This window comes from Plasmodium sp. gorilla clade G2 (genome assembly GCF_900097015.1).
Source record: "Plasmodium sp. gorilla clade G2 genome assembly, chromosome: 10".
NCBI classification, from domain to species: Eukaryota; Apicomplexa; class Aconoidasida; order Haemosporida; family Plasmodiidae; genus Plasmodium; species Plasmodium adleri (nom. inval.).
In genome coordinates this window covers 458,862-477,531 of record NC_041702.1, presented here as the reverse complement: position 1 = coordinate 477,531, position 18,670 = coordinate 458,862, and the positions used below count along the sequence as shown (strand labels likewise).

The 18,670-nt window shown below is 20.7% G+C and overlaps 3 protein-coding genes across 3 annotated transcripts; all 3 read right to left on the bottom strand.

The window, feature by feature from the left end:
• Positions 1-580: 580 nt before the first annotated feature.
• Positions 581-7,936, bottom strand: PADL01_1012700 (conserved protein, unknown function; the record flags this gene model as incomplete). The annotated part of the gene is made up of 2 exons (XM_028682185.1): positions 581-855; positions 991-7,936. The coding sequence occupies 2 exons, from the start codon at positions 7,934-7,936 to the stop codon at positions 581-583; spliced, it is 7,221 nt and encodes a 2,406-aa protein (XP_028538488.1).
• A 2,470-nt stretch (positions 7,937-10,406) lies between these two features.
• Positions 10,407-13,214, bottom strand: PADL01_1012600 (male gamete fusion factor HAP2, putative; the record flags this gene model as incomplete). The annotated part of the gene is made up of 2 exons (XM_028682184.1): positions 10,407-12,836; positions 12,975-13,214. The coding sequence occupies 2 exons, from the start codon at positions 13,212-13,214 to the stop codon at positions 10,407-10,409; spliced, it is 2,670 nt and encodes an 889-aa protein (XP_028538487.1).
• A 1,120-nt stretch (positions 13,215-14,334) lies between these two features.
• PADL01_1012500 (conserved Plasmodium protein, unknown function) lies at positions 14,335-18,654 on the bottom strand (the record flags this gene model as incomplete). Its single annotated transcript, XM_028682183.1, has 1 exon — positions 14,335-18,654. The coding sequence occupies one exon, from the start codon at positions 18,652-18,654 to the stop codon at positions 14,335-14,337; it is 4,320 nt and encodes a 1,439-aa protein (XP_028538486.1).
• Positions 18,655-18,670: the final 16 nt, after the last annotated feature.

Here is an 18,670-nt window from a genome sequence, read left to right as displayed (position 1 = left end):
AACATAATATTATCAAGCATATAATAAAAATAAAATATATTATATATATATATATATTTATTTTTGTATGTATAACAAAAAAATCCAATCAAGGTTAATATTAAAAATAATATTATGTAAATATTATATATATTATATATATTTATATTATATAATAATGGTAAATGTTACCTATATGAATATTTAATAATAATGTATATTATATAAAAATATGCCATATAAATGTTTACTTCAAAAATAAATATATATTTATATTTGCAACATGTTTTAATTTTTTAAAAATTGTTAAGTTCAAAAATTATAACATATATATTAATATATAATATATATATTATATATAAAAACGTGCTTAATATTTATGAAGAAAAAAAAAATAAAAAGAAAAAACAAAAATGTGCTGTTAAGCACATAATATTATTAAAATTTCTACAATATGAAAATGAAAATAATATATAATAATAATAATAATAATAATAATAATAGTAATAATAATAAAAAATAATAATAAAAAAGGGAAAAAAATTATATAATTATTTTATATAATAAGATGTAATTTTTATTTGTTCATATAAAAATATAATTATTGAAATATAGATAATCTTTTATCATCATTGAGTTTTCCATTTAGTGAATTTTTTTCGTTTTTTAATTTCGTACTTGTTTCTTTAAAGTATCTTCTTTTTTTTTTGTTATTTTTTATTTTTATCATGTATCTTTTATAAGGTTGACACACATAACTGCAATCATAAATAATACCTATATTGCCTTTTTTCTCACGTAATAAATTCCTGCATAAAATCAAGTGTTTGACCATTATTTCCAGGGGGGAGTAGACGGGAACGTTTAAACATATATCTGTAAAATAAAAAAAGTAGAAATATAATATATGGGTTAGTGCTAACAAGATAAGTGTATACAAACACACACACATATATATATATATATATATATATATATATTTATATATTTATTTATTTATTTATTTATTACTTAATATTCCTTCGTTTATAGAATTAAACGTTAATAAATTTCTATTTCGAGAGAAGAACATACGAACTAATTTCTCTTTATATGGTTTATGATAAGCTATTAGAGAAGTTGTATCTAGAATACACTGTCTGACATTAAGTAAATTATATTTATTAAATAAAGATAATTTTTCTTTTATCCATAAGAGAGCTAAATACATATGATCCTTTTTAAATTTTAATTGTTGATTGTTTGATGGTATTTTGTTTTTATATATATATTGATATATTTGATCAAAATTTATATCATTATATTCATAAAACTTTTCATTAAAATTTGAATCATTGCTATCAGAATCAGAAAATATGTCTTCGTGTGAACTAGAAGATATATAATTTTGTTCTGTGTATGTATTTTTATAATTATTCCTTTTACATTTATTTTTATATGGATTATCGTCATTAAAAAATTCATATTGTTTCAATAACTTATTAAAATGGGATTTGTAATCTTCCTGCAAATTATTTGTTCTAGAAAAATTTTCGTCATAATTCGAACAAATATTTTGATATATAATTTGTTCCATTTTCTTTTCTTTTAAAAAATCTTCATTATGTAATTCATTTTTTTTATCTTTATTATAGGAATCTATGTTGTTTTCTCCTATATTTTCTTCTTTTATTATGTTATTTTCTTTATCATTTGTTGTATGTATATTTAGTGTATTAGATGCTACCATATCATTCATATCTCCTTTTGTGTTTTTTGAGTTATTGTTTAATATATTCATATTATTATTACCATTATTTACATTATTATTCATGTCATTTATATTATGTTTTTCACCATCATTTAATTTTTTATTATCATTTTCATATTCTTTTTTATTATTATTATGTTTCATTTTGTGATTTTTTTTATTTTTTTTATATTCTCCATTATATACTTTTTCTAGCTTTGATGTTATTACATTATTTTTTTTATCAACAAATGATAATTCTTCATCACAGAATAAACTATCTGAAGAATTGTATTCGGTTTTTATATCATCATAAAAATGATTATCACTTAAAGTGTTGTATGTTTTATAACTACTATCACTACATAAACTATCATTATATTTGTTTTTTCCTAGTTCACAATTATTACAAATTTCTCTATTTTTATTTTTATCATTTTCTCTTTTTCTTAATGATAAGGACTTTATATATTTTTTATTTGGTTTTAATATTTCTATTAATTGTTGTGTATATAACATAGCTATGTTAAATATAGCTTGCTCACTCGTAAACATTTCTGAATATTCCTCTTCTAATATATTCAATACATTTATAATATTTCCTTCCATAATATTATTTCTGATGATATATCTAGTTTCTAAAGAATCGATCATTTTATTTAACTTATCTTCGGATAAATATAAATTCATAAAATATTTAGTAATATATTCTTTATCATTAGAATAACATTTACTTCCTTTCTTACATAATTTTTTTTTTTCATTTTTAAAAATACTAGATTTTTCTTTTAGAAGAACATGTATTTTCTTATTAATATCATTATCATTTTTTTTGGCATCTTTTTTAGCATTCATAAAACTACTTGCTAATACATTCAAATCATCTTTAGAAGTTAGACTCCTTTTATTTCTTAATCTATTCAATAATATAGAACTTGAATCTTTTCTTATATTTATTATATTACTTAAACTATTTTTGCTTGATGCCCATAAGGCATTTTGTAAACTGACACCCCGATAATTATAATTACTAAAATTGTATTCTTTTAACATATTGGATGCACATTCCACAAGTTCATTTTTTCCAACGTCTCCTTTTAAGTCCTTTTCTCCTCTCCCATCTTTTCCATCTTTCAAATCTTTCTCATCTTTCAAATCTTTTCCATCTTTGAAATCTTTTGCATCTTTCTCATCTTTTGCATCTTTCTCATCTTTTGCATCTTTCAAATCTTTTGCATCTTTCAAATCTTTTGCATCTTTCAAATCTTTTGCATCTTCCACATCTTTCACATTTTCCACACCTTTCATATCTTTTACACATTTTACATCATCCACGTCTTTTTTCTCTTTTTCTTCCTTATTGAAATTTCCCTTCTCCTCATTTATTTCCTTTTTATTTAACTTCTCCTCTTCCAAATGCTTTTCATTTCCATCTATAACATCTTCCTTATGGTTATCCCCTTCTATTCTCATTGTTTTGTTATCATCACATTTTTCTTTTTCATTACCTGGAGGGATTACTATAGAAATTTTATCAGGTTCATTCAACATAACTGCATTATTAGTTTCAGTTTTTTCTTCGTCTACCTTTTTACTCTTATCGAATTTATCACAAACGTTCAAATAATTTTTCAAAATAGAATTTAATATATTTTTCTCATTATTTTCGTGTTCACTATCTTTTTTCTTTTTATTTTCATTTTCTTCTTCTGTAACATCTAATTGTTCCGAAGTAACAGATTTGTATGGATTCTGTTCGGTTACATTTTTCATAGTATTATTTTTTATGTTAATGTTTATATCACTTTTGTTTTTTTTTTTTTCTTCTTTTTCGATTTGTACTTGATTACCTTCAGAACTTTTATTATTATTTTCCATTTCTTCTTTTTCATTTTCTTTTTTTATTTCTTTTGTGTTATTCTTATTATTTTTTTCCTCCTCATTTTTATTATTTGAAGAATTATCTACTTTCTTTTGTGAATTATTGGATGTATTCGTTTTGTTTGGAAATATATTACCATCCATTCCATTGTTATGATTCGTCGAACTTTCAGTACTATTATTGTCATCAATATATTTATTTTTTTCTAAATAATTCATAAAAGATTTGTACGTGTTGAAATAACCACATTTTATCAAATGCGATTTAATGATATCAGAAAATATATCTTTTTGTACATATATTGATTTAATTATTTTTCTTTCTTTTTCACTTTCTTCATATATCATATTATAAATATCAAAACAGAAATTGTTTAAATGAAATTTAATACGATCTCCTAATGTACTTAAACCAACAGTTGCATAATAATCATATTTAAAATTTATGGTACATGCCTTACCTAAATATTTTCCATTTTTTGTAAAGAATGCACTATTGTCAAAATAATTAATACCACATCCAATAATATCATATTTGGTATATCCATTACAATAATTTTCAATCTTTCCATCAATAATTTTTTTTCCATCATCATTTTTATAACCAAATGAATTATATTCAGAGCCCGGATTCTTATTAATAGTATAATTTTTGTTTGTCATTCCAATAACTATTTTAGAAAAGTTGCTACAATTTAATACTTCCACTTCAAAATAATATATACTACAATCTCTTAAGGCACATTTATTAACTTGAACACATGCTATATCGGTATGCTTTCCCCAAGCAGTGTATGTAGCTGTTAATTTGTCCTTACTAACAGATATAAAATTTGAAACATTTAATGTATTAATACATATATTTTCCTTAAATAAATTCTTTAAATATATATAATTGTGTTTAAATTTCTTATTTTTTTTCTCCAGATATAAATTTTTCTTCTTATTGTAATAACTTTCTTCTTCTTTTTCATTTTCTTTTCTAATATCTTCATTTTCATTATCATCACAATAATCATCATATTTACATTTTCTTTTTCTCTTTCTTTTACTTTTTTTATTATTTCGTTTTTTCCTTCTTTTTTTATTGCTATCTTTATGTGTGCTATCCTCATCACTATATTCATATGTGTCATCATCATCTTCTAGTTCTTCTTTTTCACATATATTATCATCCGTTTCTCCCCTGGTATCTTCTTCTTCATCGTCATCGTCGTCATCATCATTATCATCGTCGTCGTCGTCATCATCATCATCATCGTCGTCATCATCATCATCATCATCATTATCTTCCTCGTCTTCATCATCGTCATCATCATCGTCGTCATCGTCATCATCATCATCGTCGTCATCATCATCCTCATCATCATCGTCGTCATCATCATCCTCATCGTCTTCATCATCATCATTATCATCGTCATCATCATAGTCGTCATCATCATAGTCGTCATTATCATAGTCATCATCATCATAGTCATCATCATCATAATCGTCGTCTCCTTCATCATCTTCTTCCTTTCCTTCTTTCTGGTCATTCTTTTCATTTTCTTCTTCCTCATCTTCTTCCTCATCTTTCTCTTCATCTTCATCTTCATTGTCATCTTCATCTTGCTCTTCTTCATCATCCGAATCTGATTCTAAATCAAAATCGGACCCACTACTATTACCTTTTTTTTTTGTTTCCTTTTTATTCCTTTCATCACGATCATTGGTTTTGCTTTTTTTATTCTTCCTTTTGTTTGAATAACCTTGTGATTTTTTATTTCTATAAGATAAATTATTAGTTTTATCTGATGTACACATTATTGCCTTACAAAACATATGGGAATGTTTTATAATGTTATATATGTAATTAGTTTCATAATTTAATATTTTATAAATCCACAACAATGGTGGCATATAATTAAAATTATAACGTGGGCTTTTTTCACCTTGTATATTTGTACATTTTTCTGCCTTCTTTCCTATAACTTTTTTAATATATGTGTCTTTATTACAATACTGTTTATATTTACACATATTATGATACCTATTATATAACATATCATTTTCATTATTGATATAATTTGCGTTAATATTATTATTACTATCCTTATCATTTTGATCAGATATATTTATATTTTTCAATTTCCTACCTTTAATATAATGTTTATATGAATGTATTTTCTTTTCATTATTAGTATTATAACTTTTGAGTTCATAATTATATTTGACAGATGATATTATATTTTTTTTCTTTTGTTTTTTTCTTTGGTTAAGAATGGGTAATTTATTGATAGAATCTTTACCTTTCTCTATATCTTCATAATTAAATAAAAACATCTTTCTGTCTATTTCTTTTAGATTATAATACTCTAATGACATTCGTTCATTCTTGTTTTTATTCTTCATATTGGCAAATGAAAAAAATTTATATTTTATCAATATAAGTATTGAATATATAGAAAACTGATATATACATAATAGTATAAAATTTACTAATGCCTTTATGTGGTTTAATATGATTAAGAAAAAATTATATATAATATATAACATAGGTGTACATGTTGCGTGTATGAGATCCTTTTCAAAATATGTTAATTTCTGTGAATATTTCTTATGGTTTATAATATAATAAAATATATGAACAATCAATAATACGGGTGAAAGATCATATGTATTTGTATATTTAAAGGGAACATAAATGGTAGACTTTTTTGAATTACATATAAAATATAATGTTTTTAATAGTGCACTGCAATATAACAGTTTGTTCATGTATATGGAAGAGAAATTTTGTTTATTCAATAAAGAAACAAAAGATTCATATAATTTTGAATTATTATTATTATTAAATATATTATTATAAATATGTTCTCCTTGTGATTTATATTTACATATCAACATATTTGTTCCATGAAATGATAAAGCGTTGTATATAAAATCATTATGAGTTCTTATTGAAATAACATAATTTGTATTAAACGTTGAGGACGTTTTTTTATTCACAAAGAAAAGATGATTACTATTGCAGTTTTTGTAATTTGGTGCATTTACAAAAAGAATAAATATATAATTATAATTTGGATAAATTATTAAATTCTTATAGGACTCATGTAATTTTGATATTCCTTTTTTTTTTTCCATACATACAATATAAAATGGTATTATTACATTTTCTGCGGTTAATTCATTTTGATTCAAATATTTTTTTATACATAAATATATACGGATTATCAACAATTCAATAGTATTAAGATTACGAATAGTAACATAATGAGAAATTATAATGAGAGAAATATATAATAATATATTATCTATTTTATAAGTCATTTTATATGATTTTATTTGGTTCACTCTATATGCTTTTATGGCAATTTTTTTATATTGTAAAAAATGTAAAAATAAATTATTTATTTTGTTAATATTATTTAATTCTCCTTTTCTAAAAATATGAGTATTTTTTATCAATATATATAATATGGACAAATTTTTTTTTTCATCATTTATCTCATAATTATATTCATTATCAAAAAAAATAAAATTATTAAATGATATTAAATTTTGATATAATCTTTTTATAAGATTATTCAATTTTATTTCATCAAAATAATGATACATCAAAAATGATGTGTAATGAAACATACTTCTGTATATATTTATATATTTATATACAAACATACAAAATTGTAAGTATAAAATATTCCAGTGTTCTAATATTAAAAATAATAAGAATATAATTTTATAATAACAAATATATAATTCTATATTATTATCTACTATATGCTGATTTTTAAATAACATAATAAGTCGTTCATTTTTCATATTTTTACATCTACATATTTTTTTATATATTACATTTTCTAATTGTTTGTAAAATATATATTTTTTGAAATTTTCATTTCCACATTTAATAATACACCATTTGACCTTTTCTTCATTATATCCTTTTTTCTTCATAATATTTATTATATTATTAAAATATTTATTAATTGTAAAGATATTTTTTCTTTTTAACAGAATAGAGATTTTTATATGGCCACCACTATTTAATAAAGAACAAATATTATTATTAGGAATATATTTTAATCCTTCTTTTTTCATTTTGAAGTTGTATATATTTTGTTTTACCCTCATCATATATTTGTTGTACATAATTCTTTTTGTGTCTATTGTTTGTCTTTCATCATATTTGTCATCATTGGGGTCCATTATACTATATGATGATATATGCAACACACGAAATATATGTAAAACAAAATTGTGATGATTTATAAAGTTAAAAAAAGAAAAGGGATATGAAAAAATATTATTTATTTTATTTATTTCAATTAATTCTTTTGGTTCATTCAATTTTCCTGTATCCATAATGTATACTTCAACATATTTTTCATTCATATATATTTTTTTTAAAAAAACACAACTATTCATTTTCAATCCTTAAACTATAATGTTCACCAAAAAAAAAAAAAAATAAATAAATAAATAAATATAAAAATAATATAAATGAAATAAATAAAATAAATAAAATACTAATTTTTTTTTTTTTTTAATCACAGCTTAGCAATTACATATACATATATATGTATATGATACCAAGAAAAAATAAAAAAATATATATATGACGAAAATAATATTATTTGTTCCCAACTTTAATATCTTATAAAAATGCTATATAATAAATTCAAAAAGTGGAAAAATTTTAAATATACACAATATAATATATATATATATATATATATATATCTGTGTCCTATTATACTATTTAAAGTAAACACTGAAAAAAATATTCCTATATATATATATTATATATATATAACATAAATAACTATAAGTATTATATATTATATCTACATATTATTTATTTTACTTTATATACATTATATATATTCTTATAACATATATATAATCAGCAATTTATCTTTTCTTAATATTTCTTTTTTTCGTAAAATATATTTAATATCATTTATATCTAACAAAAACTCTTATATTAATCACTAATATAAATATTTTATATAACTATAAAAAGAAAAAAAAAAAAAAAGAAAAGAAGCATAAGTATAAGTATAGTTGGATGTAATAAGCTATTCTTTGTCTTATCGTAATTTTATCATAATATATAAATATATATAATATATATATATTATATGTGGAATTATTTATAAGTATCATATATATATATATATATATATATATATATATATTTATATATTTATATAACATATATAATAATGTAATAAAATGCAAAAACTTGGTACGAAAAAAAAAAAAAAAAAAAAAAGGGAAAAGGAAGAAAAAAATACTTCAGAGTATATATATGTATAAAAAGTTATAAAACATATAAAAATACATACAAGTTTAAGAATATTTTAGTAATTAATACGTATTTACTATTTGAATTATAAAGAAAATATTAAATATATTATGGGAAAATATAAATGAAGGTAAATATATTAATTAATTATATATATGAAGCAAATTTAAGAATATAATCATATATGCTGTAATATATAACACATAATATATATATAATATATTGTAACATAGTTATAAAGTTTATTATAATAGGAAAATAATATTTAAAAAATAAATTAAAAACAAATAGGAATACGAAAAATAAAAAAATAAAATATATAATATATATTTATATATATGAATATGTAATATATATTATATATTTTTGAAAGCTTATGATCTATATTAAATAAAACTAATATATACATGTTATTTTAACTCAAAAAAAAAAAAAAAAAAAAAAAAAAAACTTTGATTTTTAAATATATAAACTCAATATTTTTCATTATATTATTTTTTATAAGCCTAAGCATAAAACGAATCTTATTTATTTTTATAAATACTAAACATCCACACAATAATATTTCATGTAATATGGAAAGGTTTAAATTATATATAAATTTATTCACATAATTTTTTTTCTGTACGTATATATATATATATATATATATATATTAAAATAAACAAAGATATATATTATAAAAATTTATGAACTTAAATTCACACACTTGATATAATATATACATAAAACTCATAAAGTCATACATACATGTATATATAACACGTTTATACTTTTACGCGAATTAGTTATATTAGAACAAAAAAAAAAAAAAAAAGTTTTTAATAGAAAGCTTAAAGGGTGTAAAAAAAAAATTATTCCTCATTTGAATAATGTAAATATAAAAAGTGAAATGTTATAAGTTATATTTTTTATCATGCTATTTTATGGTTTTTTTACTTTTTTTTTTCTTTTTCTTTAATTTTCTGCTTTAGTTGTTTCATAATAAAAAAACAAAAAAGAAAAAAGAAAAAAAGAAATTCTTTTTTATTAATATAAGGTATTATAAATAAAGTTCAATTTTAAAAAGTATAAAAGTTAAGCACATAAGTATAATTGTTATAAGCATAATATATTACATTTAAAATATGAAAAGAAAAATGTTTAACAATTAAATATGTATTTAAATAATTTTAAAATCATATTAGGAGCAAATAATATGAAGGAAATAAAATTTTAAATATATTTAATATTATATATATATATATATATATATATGTGCATAAAGAAAAAAAAAAAAAAATACAAAGATAGTTATATTAAAAGATTATTTTCCTTTTTCTTATATTTATTGTTCTTTGTGGTTATTTGTATTATTTTTCCTCCTCCAGTGATAGTATATAAAATGTTTATATCCCTTATATAAAATTAAAAAAAAAAAAAAAAATCCACAAAGATATGTAATATATATATATATATATATATATATATATATATATATTTTTATCATGTTTATTATTATTTTTTTTCTGTCTTATGTAATTCTTAAGAAGAATATTCAGATATCCCCATAGATTTTTTTCTTTTACTTTTCCTGGAATGTTCTTTTTTATATGGCATATTATATTTGTTTTTTTTTTTTGATGAATAATTATTTTTGTTTGAATTGGATGTTATATGAGATTCACTTAAATTATCAGGTATACTTGAGGGGCTTGTATTTGTTAGTGTACTCTCAATCGAGGTACCACTATATTTATTATGGTTACGTGTTGTTTTCTTCTTTTTGTTTTTATGATTCTCCTTATTGTACCTATTGGATTTAACCCCATTAAATGATACGTCCTTTTTTATATCACTCTGCATTGTATTATTTGAAGAAATACTGGAAACAGTTGTTAAAGAAGAGACGGAGGATGATGTACATTTATTTTTCTTCATATTTGTTCTCTTTGTTTTGAAATTTTCATATTTTCTTTGGAAATAATTTTTATTTTGTTTTCTATTATTATTACTTTTTTTTTTACTTTCCATCCAAGAAGAAAAGTTGGCAAATAATTTCATTGGAATAGATGCACATGATATAAAAAATTTAATGATAAATGGTAACAGAGGTATTAAGGATGGCGCAAGAAAAATTAATATAGCTATTGTTACAAATCTTCCAAGATAATCTTTAATTAATTTCGTATAATATGAAACGCATGTATTCAAATTAAGTATATAACATAATATATTCAAATAACAATCACATTTATCAGTTGGAGCCATAGATACTCCTGTTACATCAGAATCATATTTATTTATTTGAGCCTCACTTTCTACAGGTTGTACTACTATACCTGATTCTACTACATTTATAGTTTCTTTAGATGTTAAATTAAATGAAAGTTTTGAACATTCCCTCCCATCAGCATCTTTTAGTATTGCTGTACAATTACTTGTTATTTTTTTATTTATTAAAAATTTAATAATAAAATAAAAGGCATAATTTTTATTTGCATCAATATATGCATTTATTTTACTAATGGGACTAATATGTGTTGCTACTTGTTGAGTACTTTTATCAAGACATAAAACATGACAAGAAAAGTTAGCTCCTATACTTTTATTATTATTCCAAGTATGTACAACAAGAATACATTCTTTAGAATTAGTTTGACTTGATGAACAATCTTTGGGTGTAGTAATATGAGTAATAGTTCCATATGATACAGGTCTGATTTCATGCACTTCTAATGCATTAGTTTCGAATTTAATTTCAACAGTATGATTTCCATTATATTTGTAATCAATAAAATGACTATGTGCAGCAGCGTTTTCATTATAAAATATTTTATTATCTATATCATTAATATCATAAGATTTATTATTATTACTATCTACCTTATCTTTTAAATAATTAGGTAATTTTGCAGATGTATAAACTTTTGTCTGTGGTTCAGACCCATATATATTTTTAATTTTATATTTCGAAGGTTTTTTATTCCCAACAGATGTTTTATGTATGTAATAATATTTAAACAAATTCTCAGATAAACAATATCCAGCTGAAGAACCACAAAAATTTCCATCAGAATTTCTCCATTTATTTAAGGATACACCTAATTTATTACATGTTTTACCACTTAAATCAAAAAGATATTTTGGTAACATCATTGCTTTTACTAAACACGGATGTATAATATTACATTCATGTTTATAATCACATCCTTTTAAAGCTGGATTATCTTCTTTCAAACCACAATTTCTCATAACATCAGTTTCTATTACATCTGCATCATCTAACGGTGAAGATGGAATAACCACATAATCATTTGATAAATTAATTAAAGTTCTTTTTCCATGTCTTTCGCCTCTTAGAAATAACCAAAGATCAAAATAATCATCTCTTATTTCAGACATTGAATCATTTATTTCATATTTCTTTTCTTTTGTTACTAAATCATGTTTATTCAGTGACATACCTGATACATCATCATATGTATATTCTTGTATTGTTATATCTATATATGTATTAAATATGGGAGGGTAATCAATTTCATAAACCGAAAAATAAAACAAATCCATTATAGCACAATGACGACTATACACTATAGCACTATCTGTAAATAACATATTAAAATAAGTGCACTTTAATTTTGCTCTTTTTATTGAATTGTCATTTTTAAAAAGATGATATGAAGGGCATATACACGATTCTCCTCTTGTATATTCATAATAATGAGGTGCAAAATCTCCTACAGTATCATTTGCATCTTCGACTTTAATAGCACTACAATTATTAGTAAAATCCTTTATTTGTTTTTCTGTATATTTTTCATATTTATGATTATTAAATATATCTACTACTTCTCTATACTTTAAAGGAATATCTTTCATATATTTCAGATAGTAAGATATTGTTACATAGTCTCTTCGAATAGTAACAAAATAGCCTTTCCCTTCAGACCTTAAAACTTTTAACCTTAACACCTATTAAAAGTAGAATGGATAACACTACATATAAGTGATATAGTAAAACAAATATATATATATATATATATATATTATTCAATTATATGCTTATTTACGTGAAACTATTTCTACATTAACCTATATAACAATACTAACCGAATTATTAGAAACATCTAAATCTCCATAAACGACAGTACGACATGTGGAATCATCTGTAGATGATGTACATACTTTTTTTTTAGAATAAGAATATACAAATTGAATGAATGGATATTTTGTTCTTAGATAATTATTTAATTTATAATTACTAAAAAGAAAAGAAATAAGGAAAAAATAAAAAAGTATTCTCAATATAGAATTAATTTTTAAGTGTTTTGTCTTTTTCCTTTTGTTCATTTTTATTATTATAATTATATTGTAAAAAAGAAAAAAATAATATTACATAATATTTTTCATTGCATATATATATTTCAATATGGTCATTACAAATGTTAATTTATTAGAGGGCTTTAATTTATAATATAATAGATACATATTTTATGAACTTGAAAATATTAAAACAAAAAAAAAAAAAAAAAAATTATAATTTTAAAATTGATATGTGGACTACAACGTATGCATATATGTGAGTAATTTTATTTATCTTTTTGTTTTATTTAATTTTTTTTTTTTTTTTCTCTGTCTAAAAGTAATGAGAAAAAATTTAAATTATTCTCCTTAAATTTTTATTCATACATTATTTGAATTATTATATATATATAATAAAATTGTTATAGTATAACATAGATGTGCAATTAAGTTTGTTTATTATAAATAAATAAAAGAAATATATGTAAGATATTCTTTTAATGTAATATATTCATCATTGTATATATATTTATACGTTATATTTTAGTTAATGTATTATATATATATATATTTTTATTCTATTTATGTATATATGACCTTAGAACTTGTAGAAGGTGATAATAAAAAGGGATAATATATATATAATATATATATATATATATATATATATCTTAAAAACTTTTATTAAGTATAATATGAAAAATTTGATATATATAAAATATATTTTTGAAAAAAATTTATTAAGATTATAAAGTATATAATTCAAATTTATATATTTTTTTTTATTACTTTAATAAATTAATGAAAAAAAAAAAAATTTAAGTATTTATAAATGGTAAATTATAAAAAGTATGAATAAATAAAAGACAGTATATAAACATATATATATATATATATTTATTTATTTTTAAAAAAATTAAAATTCTATTATTTAAGAGAAAATAAAAAAATTTAGATCAAGTGTGTTTTTAAAAAATAAAAATATATGTACGTAAATATATATATATATATATATATATATATATATACGTAACATTTTCACTGTTAATTTTGTTTATTTTATATACATATTATATATGTATTACTATTGAAGATTGCTTTATATTTTGCATTTAAAAAAAAAAAATATATGAATGAATAGAAATTATTTATGTTTATTTTATGATATCTATGAATTTTTAAATTCTACTGCATCTCCATTATTAACATAATTTTCAAGTGGTATATAATTAAAGAATATGTAATTGATTTTATTTTCTAAAGTAATGAATGCATTGACTGGTATGAATTTTCCTTTATAAGAAAAGAACTGTTGGTTGGCTTTAATATTTAATAACATTTCCATTATGCTTTGTAAGAAAGAAACATTGAATACATTAATTGTAGTAGTAAGTACAATATTAGCCATAGATGGATTATCATTATAAACAATTATTGTATATTCTTTATAATTTCCATTATATTGAGGAACATTTGAATTCGATTCCATAAAAAAATTATTTAGGTTTTCTGAAATTCTTTTGTATTCATAATGAACATATTTATCAATTGCACTTCTAGAATATTTGGTTATATGCTTATTTTGTTCAATTCTAAAATTATTTCCTTGAGTGTCTTTTTTTGATTTAGTATAGACTACAAATGCATAAGGTGTAATCCAAGTATCATTTACCATTTTTTCTGTTAACATATCATCCATATAAATAAAAATAGTTTGGTATATATCTTTTTCATCTAATATAATATTGTTATAAGGTGTAGATCTTAAAATAATATCTTTTTTAGGATAAAAGAGATTAGATGTAGATATGCCTGCTAATTCCTTTGCATATTTATTTTTATTTACAAATTGTTCATTTGACAACATCATATGATTTCTTATGAATGTATTTATACGTTCTGTATTTTCTAAGAATTTAGTTAAATTTTTATAATTTCTTTTTTTATCAGTTTCAAAGAGAGAACATAAATCTTCAACATACATTATCAATGATATTTTTTCTAATAAAAATACAAGATATTCTAAGTTTACTTTCACAGTATAAGTAACATTATCAGTAAAATATATAGTTACTGTATTTTTTTCATAACATATATCAAAGGTGAGGGTTTTATTATATTGTATACTATTTAAATAGTTATTAATATAATTTATATTCTGGCAAAATAAATCTGTTTTCCATACATGAAGATTTTTAAAAAAGAAAATCAAATATTTTGCATTAATAGATCTTTGGCTTGGATTATATTCAGTGCATGGATGTTGATCACCATTTGTTTGTTCATTAGAATTTTCTATACTCTCACCTGTAACTGTTGATTTGTTATTGTTCTCACTCATGTCTTCTTCCTTATTATTATTATTATTATTATTATTATCATCATCATTTTGTTCGGTGTTAGAATTTTCACTTTCCTTATTACTATCCTTATTATTTTCAATTGTATTTGTTGTAGTTCCATTATTTATAGTAATATTTTCTATTAATAAGACATCTTCAGTATTTTTATTTTCTTCAATATCATTATATAAAATATCTGATTTTATGTTAATTTGATCCTTCAATTTTTGTAAATTTTCCTTTTCTTCTTCATTTGTTTCATATACACTTGTATGATATTTTTTTTCATTATAAAATGCTTCATAATCTTGTGGTTTATTTAAAGGAGTCCATTCAATTTGTTCAGGAACTTCATTATCATTTGAGAATATTTCACTTTCTCCCTTAATTTTATTATTATGAATAGATTTCAAGCTTGGTAAATTAAAATAACTCAATTTATCGTATGTTTTTTTTCTGATATAACGTTTTCTTTCATTATAGTTATTATTATCATCATTATTATAATAGTAATTATTATCTTTATATCTGTTGTAATTATCCCTATTTCTGTTATTGCTATCTTTATGTCTATTATAGTTATCTCTATGCTTGTTATAATTATCTGTATATCTGCTATTGTTATCTTTATATTTATTATAATTGTCCTTATGTTTATTGTTATCCACATTGTTGTTATTATTGAATGTATTATCGTCACGTTCATTAGATATTTTATAAATATTTTTTGCTGAATATTCTAAATCATGATCATCCTTTCCTAAATTACTATAGGTTGGGAAAAATTGATCTCCTACTCTATAAGAATTAATATAGAAAATTTTTGATTTTATTTCATCAATAATTATACTTTTTAAATCATTTACTTCATTTAATTTAACTGGAGAAGCATTATAATAAATATGAATAGTATTTATATCAGGATATTTAAGGTGTTCATAAAAATTATCATTTAAATTTGGCATATCTTTGGTTGGGAAATATCTATAATTATGATAAAATGCTGTATCATGTACATTATTCATATTATATATTTTTTTTGGATCATCTATAGGTAGTTCTCCATTCATTTTAATATAATTAAATTTCTCTTGGAACATTATTAATTGATCTAAAAGATAAGATGCTGAAAAATTATTAATATAATCAAATTCATTTATTTTATGGAGATATCCTTTTAAATTCATTTTATATTGTTCAGAATATGTATAATTAACATCGGAATAAAATTTACAAGGGCAATTTAATGCTATGGTATTAGCATTTATATTTAAAAGATTAAGTATATTTTCGAAATCTTTTAAATTAAATAAATATTTCTTATCCGTTTTTATCAACATACCATCCTTACTAAAATGGAAAACCATTTTATCATAAAATATCATATCATAGTGTGATAATTCTAGAACATCGGTAATATTCATACAATAAGATGCACATACATTTTCTGTAAATTTTTGAATAAATATAACAGTTTGGAAAATATCAAATATTTTCATATCTTCCATTACATGTAATAAATCGCACATATTTCTATCTATAGATTTTTCTCTAAAATCAAAAAAGTTAAAAAATCCATTAATGCCACTTTGTCCAACATTTACATAAATAGTATTTGAAATTTTCTTTTTTGTCTTTTCATCTATTTCGTCCATTTTTGTTTGTATTTTTTTATTTCTAATTTCTTTTTTTTTATGTATTGGTTTATCTTTATTATTTTGTTGTAATAATAATGCTTTATTATTTGATTTATTAAAATTGTTTTCATCCTTCGATGAGACTGGAAGGTTAAAATTTTTTTCAACCATATATTTCATAAAATTTATAATAATAGACATTATAAGTGGTGCTGACATTTTATCGATCATAATATTTTCATTAATATTAGAATCTTTTAATATATGATATATTTTCTCCAAAACTATGCTCATATTTTCATACTCATTATCTTCATTATTGTTGATGTTCTTTTCATTTTTCGAATCTTCATCATTTTCTTTATAACTATTAGTTAGTCTGAACATATAATATGGGTTGTAATAAGTATATGGAAAGATTAAAGATTCTTGGTTAGATGATGAAACAGGTGATGAATTGGATAATTTTACAGAATGGCTATTTTCATTAGTTAATTCTGATATTCCAGAATTTGATTCAGAATTATTTTCATTTTCTTCACTGTTATTTTTATTTTTAGTTTGTGAAAATATTTTATTTACCTTATCTAATTGTTCAAATATAGCATTCAATATTTTTTTATAAGATTTTTCATAATTCATATATTTAGGATTAATTGCATTATTATTTTCATGGTTTCCTTTTTTTTCATTTTCTTCTTTTTGATCTTCTTTTGTATTTATTACTTGAAAACCATCTTTATAATTGTGTGTATTTATATTGTCCATATTTGGATCAACTATTTCCTCGTCGTATATATAATGTTCTTTAGTATGATAATTATTATGTTCATAATAATGGGGTGTATTTGGTAAAGGGTTCGTTTTATAAGGGTTAATATAATTCACATAATTTGTATATAATTTGATAATAAAATCTCCAGTGGAATTATTATTTAAATGAATATTTTTGAATTTAATTAGATCATTTAAATTATCAGTTATATATTCTAAAGTTTTATTTGTATTTGTGTTTTGTTCATGTACTTTTTTTTTATCCATAATATCATGATCAAATTGTTGAATCATTAAATTACTATGAACGATTAAATTAATTAAAGAAAGACCCTTTTCATGATTTTTCTTAAAATATTCTTTCATTTCATCTTTATTTAAACTGTCTACATCTACATAGAATTCTTTGAAAACACCTGATATATGTAATATTCTTTTTTCTTCATCAGTAAAATTTACATGAATATTATAATAACTAAAAAATTCATCAATAAATTTGTCAAATTTTTTGGAATCCTTTGGATATAATTCAGAATTCTGAATATGTTCCAATGCATACTTTAACTCTTCACTATTGTTATAATCCTTATTATCTACTAATGAATTTTTTAATAAAGCTAATAAAACAGCTTTCCTATTTTTCTCATTGCCGTTTGTATTATTAACATTTTCACCAGATACAAGAGATAGCCAGAACAAAATAGTAAACAAACAAAAATAAAATATTCGATTCATTATTAAATTTAATCGT